Consider the following 9,649-nt stretch of genomic DNA (forward strand, 5'->3'; position numbering starts at 1 on the left):
ATGGCGATAGCATCTTCTATACCTGTCCTTCAGTTCTTCTTTGTCCTCTTCGTCACTACCTTGGTTCGCTCCCACTCACAAGAAGCGAGCTATCAGCGTCTGAACTTCACCGGTGCAGTTGGGCCGGAGAGCGTTGTGTTCGACAATGCCGGAGGAGGACCTTACACCGGTGTCTCCGACGGCCGCATTCTCAAGTGGGACGGCTCAGCTAACAGATGGGCGGAATTTGCAGTCCTTTCTCTAAACAGGTAACTAATAAACACTCTTTTAATTTATTTGATCATATTTTTTCTTCTGTCTGATTTTTTTATTTATAATATGATGGAAACTCATTAACGTTGATTCTTAGGAGGAGAGAGATCTGTGATAACTCAGATGACCCCGAATTAGAAGCAGAATGTGGAAGGCCACTGGGGTTGCAGTTTAACAGAGCAACAGGTGATTTGTACATAGCCGATGCCTATCACGGGCTTCTGGTAGTCGGTCCCAAAGGCGGAGTTGCGACCCCAGAGGTGGTCAATGTCGAAGGCAACCCACTTGGATTTGTCGACGGAGTAGACATCAACCAAGAGACTGGCATGGTCTATTTCACAGACGCAAGCACCGTCTTCCAGAGAAAGTAATTCCTTTACTACTCTTGTATAGTTAGTTTGTTTCTTTTAAACAGTAGTTGTAATTAATCAGCTAATTGCATTGTTTAATGTCTTCTTCTTCTGCTTCCAGGGACAATAGTATGGTTGTGTCGACCGGTGATCGAACAGGGAGGTTAATTTCCTACAATCCCATCACGAAAGAAGTGAAAGTTCTTCTGAGAGGGTTACCCTTCTCCAACGGAGTGGCCGTGAACAAAAACAACAGTTTCATTCTCATAAGCCAGACGTCTACTTTGAGCATCATGAGGTATTGGCTCGAAGGTCCTCAATTGGGATCCTACGAATTCTTTGCATGCGTGCCGGGCTACCCAGACAATATACAGAGGAATACCGCAGGAGACTTCTGGGTGGCTGTCGCTAAAGGCACGATGGTTACTCCGGGAGATGGAACAGTGGTGGGCATAAAATTTAATGAAGAAAGCCGTCCTTTAGAGGTGATCGGGGACAAGCAGGCCGGCGGAATTGTCTCCGTAAGCGAAGTCCATGAGATTAATGGTACTATATGGATCGGCTCTGTCGACGTTCCGTTCCTTGGTTCTTTTACGCTGTAGACAACATTAGGGGAGACATAAACACATTACTATTTCTTTTTATTTTTTCTTTGTAAGCAGTGAATGAATTTAATTTTCTTCTTCTTTGTAATCAGAGCTTTCCTCGGTTTTTATAGGCATCACACTTCCTTTCTCCTCACAGTACCTGGTCATCCATTATCTAGCAATCCACAGTTTCAGGATTTTCATTTTCTTCTTTGTGAACGTATAGGCACTCTTGCCGTTTGACTTGTAAAATTACTTGTAAATTACTATCAATAATTGTTATACGCTACGACTGCATTAGAGTTCTTAAGACGCTTTTGATGGGCAAAACATTAGTTGTTCCCTAGAAAAACAAGTGTTGAGTCGGGTTGAAAACAATGGACATTTTTATAGTGAAATTTTATGTTATATATACTGTCATAATCCTATGTTTTGAAAAAATTATCGACCGAAAATAAGGGCATTTTCGCCTTAAAGAGTATAAATCATTTTAGTCTTACAGTGCTGTCACTGATCCGAGTTGTGAAAGAAAATGTGATTTTTTTCAAGTTCCTTCTTGGAATCTCTGGTTTCAAGGGGAAGCATAATCTTCTTGAGTGGCAGCCATATAGTAAAAGAGCCGGAAGACCAAAATCTTCTTTTGTTGATGGTACCTGCGGGAGCTGGATTGAACCCTCCGAATGATCTACCGCCCAGCTCTCTACCACGTCTCTGCAACTCAAGCCATAACAGAAATTGAGGTAACAGTAAAATATAATTCCAGTCCAGACAATATTTCAGTGAAACTCGAGCAAATCAGTGGCAGCAACTAATATGGAACGACTTCTTCAAATCCACAGACACGTGGTTTTATGGCCTCAGATTGTACCTTGAGCAGGAAAATGAAGCTAGTCTCTTGATTCTGATGGTAACCATACAAAGCCATTTTCCCCACAAACTTCAAGTCTATGAGAAAGGTAGAAGCTTCGTGATCGCCACAGGGGTTCAAGGCTTGAGAATGAAACGAATAATAAATCAATTGGGTAAGAATTAAAGCTTCTTCAATTTTTCTTTCATTGTCGAGTCTAAATTTATATACTAAAAGCAAGTAGTAAGTTCCATAAATTGGGTAATGCATGGAAAATTGGTAACTCAAAATTTTCTTTTAAACTGATAACATATATGTATCTGATATATTTATAAGATATAATTAGTGAATCTAACAGAATCTACTTTATAATCTGTAATGAGTCTGTTATACTCCATAAATTCGGTCGCAATTTACAACAATTACTTAAACTTGATTTATACGCGAGGAAGACGATTATGAGAGGTGCCACTGAAGCCAATTTTACTTCCCCTGCCACCATTCTAGATACTCGATTTCAGTCCCTGAAATGGCCTAGATTTTGGCACTTTTTTTTTCCTGTGCAGTACAAAGAAGATTAATCTCGCACACGAAGACCACAACGAGGTCGCGTTCATCAACTCTGCCATGAAATCTTCATAATTTTTCGGTTAAATGATTTGAGTTCAAAAGGATTTACATAGGGGGCCCTAGCAGGAACGTCACGTAAATGCAGTGCACAAACTTATTTCATACATATGTTAAGGTCCAAGGATTGACTGTAATTTATAAGCTATAAACAGCTATTAAGTCTTCTGTTTGCTTGATCTTCTTGTTGGCACTGGTAAATCTCCTTCAGATCGCTGACGGACAACTTCTTGCACAAGACACACCTGATTGATTGTTATCACAGCTGGTGGCGGCAAGGGACAGATTTCCCGCCAGCGGGCTCTTCTCTTAAGGCACGCCTGATTCCGTTAACTTGTGGTTCAGGAGGTGGCTCCCATCGTCTTCCCAAACGATTAGCTGCCGGAGCTGGATTGGATAGTATGGAAGATCTATCACCCAACAGCTGTCTCCCTCGTCGCTGCAACTCGTATCCTAACAGAAATTAAAGTTACATTAAACCTGGATTAAATCAACCCACAAATTTAAGTTAAACTCGAAGCAAAGTGACAGCAACTAACATAGAACGACTTCCTCAAAACCATAGACGAGAAGTTTAACGACCCCAAAGAATACCTCGAGAGGAAAGATGAAGCAAGGTGTTGAGTACTGTGGAGTCTGGTCCATGGGGGACATGGAGGACATTTCCTATACCCATATTCAATAGCGTGTACTGCACACAAGGGAAACATGAATTTTTCCTCTATGCTGTTTTTATCTTATCATCGGGACTAACAGTGATATACAACGAGAGGAAAAACAGAGAGTTCGTGACAGAGCAAAGAAGGGTTTTGCCTGAAGAGAGAAACTCTCGGCAGAGAGAGAGGTTTGAGAAGAACGACGTCGTTGCCGATGTTTCTGGTCAACGCTGCAGAGAAGGGTCTCTTCTGGTCGACGGTCTCTGTTGGTCGATGCTGAAAAGAAGGGTCTCTGCTGGTTGATGCTATGTAAAAGGTTTTTTTTCCGTCGACGTTGCATAGAAAGATACTGGTCCCATTTGTATTGTGATTGCTCTGATTTGAATATAAATCCTCTACAGCTCCCATGGACGTAGGTAATTTTCCGAACCACGTAAAATTTTGTGCCATGTGATTACCTGTCTCTTTATTGTCGTTTTTCATAACAACTGGTATCAAAGCTCAGTCTCGGGTCTGAGGGAAAAATGATGGCTGGAGACGAAGTGAAGGCATCAAGGAGCGAGAAGTTTGATGGCACGGACTTTGGATATTGGAGGATGCACATAGAGGACTACCTCTATGGGTGGAAACTCCATCTTCCAATGTTGGGGAAGAAACCGGAAAAAATGGAGAAAGCCGATTGGAATCTGTAGGATCGACAGGTTCTAGGGATTATTCGGCTAACCCTGTCGAGATCCATTACACACAATGTCAGCAAGGTGAAGACGACTACGGGTCTCATAGAGGCTTTGTTAAATATGTACGAAAAGCCTTCAGTGAATAACAAAGTTTATTTGATGAAAAACTCATTCAATTTGAAGATGGTAGAAGGTACATCTGTTACATAATATCTAAATGCTTTTAATACTATCACAAATCATTTGTTGTCTGTTAAAATCGAATTTGATTATGAGATACATGCATTGATATTATTGGCTTCATTGCGAAATAGTTGGGAAGCCATGAGAATGGCTGTCAGTAATTCTGCCGGTAAATCAAAATTGAAATATGATGATATTCATGATTTAATTTTGGCTGAGGAGGTGCGCAGGAGGGATTTAGGCGAGACTTCGCGTTCGAGTTCCGCATTGAATGTTGATTCTTGGGGGAGATCACATAGCAAAAACTCAAACAGAGGTAGATCAAAATCAAAGAGCAGGGGCAAGAGCAAGTCAAGGCCTGGTCAGCAGGCAACTTGCTGGAATTGTGGCACAGTTGGCCACCTGAAGAGGAACTGTAAAAGCCCTAAGAAGACCGAAATTATAGTGCTAATACAGTAACTGAAGAAGTACAGGATGCACTATTGTTTGTAGTTCATAGTCCAATTGATGACAGGATACTAGATTCAGGGGCTTCCTTCCATACATCTTACCTTCGGGAGATAATACAAAACTATGTTACAGGTGACTTTGGGAAGGTGTACCTGATTGATGGAGAGGCTTTGAACGTGGTGGGGATGGGAGACATTGACATTGCACTCCCCAACAAGAACATATGGACCTTGCAAAAGGTTAGACACATTCTTGAGTTGAAGAAGAACCTCATTTTTGTTGGGCAACTTGATGATTGTGGCCATTCAGTGGTGTTCTCAGATAGCACCTGGAAGGTCACCAAAGGGGCATTGGTACTGGCTTGGGGTAAAAAAACCGGTACACTCTATTCGACTACTGGTTTGATTAACACTATTGCTACTACCATTGCAGAAAGCACAACAACTTTGTGGCATTGCAGGCTTGGCCATATGAGTTAGAGGGGCATGACAGAACTGTTATCCAGAGGCAAACTACAAAAACTGAAATCAGTTGATCTCAATATGTGTGAGAGTTGCATTATGGGGAAACAGAAGAAGGTCAGTTTCTTGACGAGTGACAGAACACTGAATAAAGGAAAACTGGACCTTGTGCACACAGATGTGTGGAGACTTCCCCAATGGCATCCCTTGGAGGTTCTCGTTACTATGTCACGTTCATTGATGATCACAATAGGAAGGTATGAGTCTATTTTTTTAAGCATAAATCTGATGTATTCAATGTGTTTAAAATCTGGAAGGCCATAATTGAAACAGAGACATGTTTGAAACTGAAATGTTTGAGGTCTGATAATGGTGGTGAGTATATTGATGGCGGGTTCAAGGAATACAATGCAACTCTGGGTATCAGAATGGAGAAGACCATCCCTGGGACACCATCAATGAGCGTGCTAGAAGCATGAGGCTGCACGTTGGATTACCACCTACTTTTTGGGCAGATGCAGTCAGTACTGCAGTTTACTTGATCAAAATAGGACCATCAGTTCCGTTGGATTGTGGATTGCCAGAGGAGGTCTGGAGTTGGAAAGAGATCAAATTTTTTCATCTTAAACTTTTTGGTTGTCTTTCTTATGTTCTTATTGATTCTGATGCTCGTAGTAAGCTTGAGGCTAAGTCAAGAAAATTTTATTTCATTGAATATGGAGACGAGGCATTTGGCTATTGTTTCTGGGATGATCAGGGTCGGAAGATTATAAGAAGCAGAAATATGATATTCAATGAGAAGATTGTGTACAAGGACAAGTCCAGTACAATTGTTGAAGCAGCTCCTCAGAAGTCTGAGTACGTGAGATTGGATGACCTACTAGAGGCCACCGTGCAGTGCAGATATGCAAGTGACGGGGAGAGTGGGTCCAATGTATCTACTCCTATTATTCCGCAGTCAGATCCAGAGCCGTCTACTCCTGCAGCTGCAGTTCGCAGGTCAGTTAGGACAATTCGTCCTCCACAACGTTTCTCACCTATTTTGAATTATATTATGTTGACAAATGGTGGAGAACCGCAGAGTTACAAAGAAACCTTACAAGATGAAAAATCTAGCAAGTGGGAGCTGGCCATGAAGGATGAGATGGATTCCCTATTAGGGAATCAGACATGAGAGTTGACAGAACTTTCACCAGGGAAGAAGGCATTGCACAACAAGTGGGTGTACCGGGTGAAAACTGAGTATGATGGCAGTAAAAGGTACAAGGCTAGACTTGTTGTAAAGGGCTTTCAACAGAAACAGGGTATTGATTACTCTGAGATTTTCTCTCCTGTGGTGAAGATCACAACCATCAGGTTAGTACTGTCCATGGTTGTTACTGAAGATTTATTTCTTGAGCAGTTAGATGTGAAGACAGCTTTACTTCATGGAGATCTTGAAGAAGACATCTATATGCACCAACCTGAAGGGTTTACAGTACAAGAAAGGAAGGTTCAGTTTGCAAACTAAAGAAGAGCTTGTATGGCCTGAAGCAAGCTCCTAGACAGTGGTACAAGAAATTTGACAGGTTTATGTGCAGTGCTGGGTACATCAGATGTCAGGCAGATCACTATTGCTATGTCAGGTATTTTGACAATTCTTATATAATTCTATTACTGTATGTGGATGACATGCTTATTGCAGGGGCTAGTATTAATGAGATCAATAATTTGAAGAAGCAGATATCAAAGCACTTTGCAATGAAGGATTTGGGAGCTGCGAAACAAATCTTTGGTATGAGAATTGTTAGAGACAGAGTCAGAGGTACGTTGAGACTCTCACAGGTTGAGTATGTGAAAAGGGTACTCAACAGGTTCAATATGGACAAGGCCAAACCAGTTGGCACACCCTTGGGCAGTCACTTCAGACTCAGCAAGGATCAATCACCCAAGTCAGAGGAGGAACAAGATTACATGAGTAAGGTTCCTTATGCCTCAACTATTAGTTCACTTATGTATGTTATGGTTTGCACTAGACCAAATATTGCCCATGCAATGGGAGTTGTGAGTAGATACATGAGTAACCCAGGAAAACAACATTGGGAAGTTGTGAAGTAGATTCTGAGGTATCTCAAAGGCTCCTCAGAAACATGTTTGTGTTTCTCTGGAAAGAACTTAGAGGTCAGGGGCTATGTTGATGCTGATCTAGCTGGAGATATTGATAGCAGAAAAAGTACCACATGATTTTTTTACACTCTAGGTGGTACTGCAGTTTCATGGGGTTCAAATCCACAGAAAACAGTTTCTTTGTCTACTATAGAAGCTGAGTACATTGCAGTATCAGAAGCTGCAAAGGAGATGATCTGGCTACAGGGCTTCTTGGAGGAATTGGGTGAAAAGAATCAGGAGGGCACTCTCTACAGCGATAGTCAGAGTGCCATGTTCCTTGCCAAGAACCCAGCATTTCATTCCAGGACTAAGCATATTCAGATCAGGTATCATTTTATACAATCATTGTTAGATGACAGACGGTTGGTACTTAAGAAAATTTGTGGAAGTAAGAACTCTGCTTCTATGTTGACAAATGGTGTTACATTTGAGAAACTAAAGTTGTGTGCAACTTCAGTTGGTCTTCTGGCATGAAGGCAGGGGCAGTGAGTTGCAGAGGTGGCTACAGGGCTTCTTGGAGGAATTGGGTAAAAAGAATCAGGAGGGCACTCTCTACAGCGATAGTCAGAGTGCCATGTTCCTTGCCAAGAACCCAGCATTTCATTCCAGGACTAAGCATATTCAGATCAGGTATCATTTTATACAATCATTATTAGATGACAGACGGTTGGTACTTAAGAAAATTTGTGGAAGTAAGAACTCTGCTGATATGTTGACAAATGGTGTTACACTTGAGAAACTAAAGTTGTGTGCAACTTCAGTTGGTCTTCTGGCATGAAGGCAGGGGCAGTGAGTTGCAGAGGTGGAGGATATTATGTTTGAGGAAGAGGGCGATGCAGTGGGTCTACCAGTCTCCAAGTGGGAGAATTGTTGAGTACTGTGGAGTCTGGTCCACGGGGGACATGGAGGACATTTCTCATACCTATATTCAATAGTGTGTACTGCACACAAGGGAAATATGAATTTTCCCTCTATGTTGTTTTTATTTTATCATCGGGACTAATAGTGATATACACCGAGAGGAAAAATAGAGAGTGTGTGATAGAACAGAGATGGGTTTTGCCGGAAGAGAGAAGCTCTCGGCAGAGAGAGAGGCTCGAGAAGAACGACGCCGTTGCCGGTGTTTTTGGTCGACGCTGCAGAGAAGGGTCTCTGTTGCTCAACGGTCTTCGACAGCCTTTGCTGGTTGACGTTGTGTAAAAGGTTTTTTTCCTGTCGACGTTGCAGAGAAAAATATTGGTTTCATTTGTATTAAGATTCCTCTGATTTGACTGCAGCTCTTGTGGAGGCAATTTGCTAAACCACATAAAATTTTGTGTGTGTGATTACCTATATCTTTATTGTCATTTTTCAACACAAGGCTCTTGATTTAGCGACAAAAAACAACAAAGCTACGAGCAATATAGAAGTAACAGTTGCAAACTTTACTCCTCCATGAAGCAATACCATTTTTCCAGTCTTGGATTGATTCTGTAAGGTCCACAAATGAAAATATATACGAGGAAAGTATGTTATCATGTAGAAGTTTCGAGGTTGCCCCGAGGGAAGGGTTGGGCGATCTATCGTCCTGTCGTCGTCTTTGAAACAAATAGCAAATAAGGTGGGCGGAGTACGTGGAAGTCTCTTGAGACGTGTCATCAGAAATTTTCATTCCATCGCGTGGAATCAGTCGGATGAAAACATTTTTGGGATCATTCTAGGGTACGAAAACGATGACGAAGCGACGTCGCCGTATATTTGAATAGCTACTGAAGTACTAACATTTGCTAGTTGATTTTACCAAGGTCTTCTTCTGTTTTGCCAGCTCCAAACAGTGGCCGTAGCTCTTAAAATCTTCAGCGGCTGCTAAGAGAGCGATCAGTGGAAATTGAGGCTCCTAAGAGTTTTTCTAATAAGATTTTTAAAACTAACAATATTTTTAATATTAAAAATCTTCAATCAATAATGAGAAATGTTATTTAGAATAGAAGAAGACTTTTTAATGTTAAATAAATATATTTTATATTTTATAATAATGATGAGGATGCTGACATGGCGATATGATGACGTGTCTGCTGATGTAGCAATTGGTGTGTCTGGATGATGACGCTTCAGGTCACGTGGCAGATTATGAGTTTGTTTGGCGATGTGGTAAATGACGTGGCTCCATGGTTGCGATCAATGCTAACTTAAAACTTTTACTGCCCGGCGGTTGACCAGTTAAAGTAGGATATTTTACTTATTTTTACTTGTATAACTAAAATTCCCAATCTATAATTATATTTCCAAGTTACTTTCCAAATTTGTACTCGTCCTTCTGCCTCTAGGATTAATATTTTCAGAGCACCGCACCTATATAACTGCCGCCGAGCTGCTTCTTATTACTTCACATCGGTCTTCCTCCATCGATTCTTCATCACTACTCATCAGCT

The 9,649-nt window shown here is 41.4% G+C and overlaps 1 protein-coding gene across 1 annotated transcript; it reads left to right on the forward strand.

The window, feature by feature from the left end:
• Window positions 1–1,204, forward strand: LOC137940811 (protein STRICTOSIDINE SYNTHASE-LIKE 10-like). Its single transcript, XM_068785935.1, has 3 exons — window positions 1–248; window positions 356–619; window positions 724–1,204. The coding sequence occupies exons 1-3, from the start codon at window positions 1–3 to the stop codon at window positions 1,202–1,204; spliced, it is 993 nt and encodes a 330-aa protein (XP_068642036.1).
• The last annotated feature ends 8,445 nt before the right edge of the window (window positions 1,205–9,649 follow it).

The sequence above is a fragment of the Aristolochia californica genome, unplaced genomic scaffold (genome assembly GCF_029961685.1).
Source record: "Aristolochia californica isolate CCGP_79_NKW_82.1479 unplaced genomic scaffold, dmAriCali1.0.hap1 SCAF_9, whole genome shotgun sequence".
Classification (NCBI taxonomy): Eukaryota; Viridiplantae; Streptophyta; class Magnoliopsida; order Piperales; family Aristolochiaceae; genus Aristolochia; species Aristolochia californica.

Coding starts and splice junctions, on each gene's coding strand:
- LOC137940811 (XM_068785935.1), top strand. CDS start 1: ATGGCGATAGCATCTTCTATACCTGTCCTTCAGTTCTTCTTTGTCCTC. Junction 249..355: donor GCAGTCCTTTCTCTAAACAG/GTAACTAATAAA, acceptor TCTTAGGAGGAG/AGAGATCTGTGATAACTCAG. Junction 620..723: donor AGCACCGTCTTCCAGAGAAA/GTAATTCCTTTA, acceptor TTCTGCTTCCAG/GGACAATAGTATGGTTGTGT.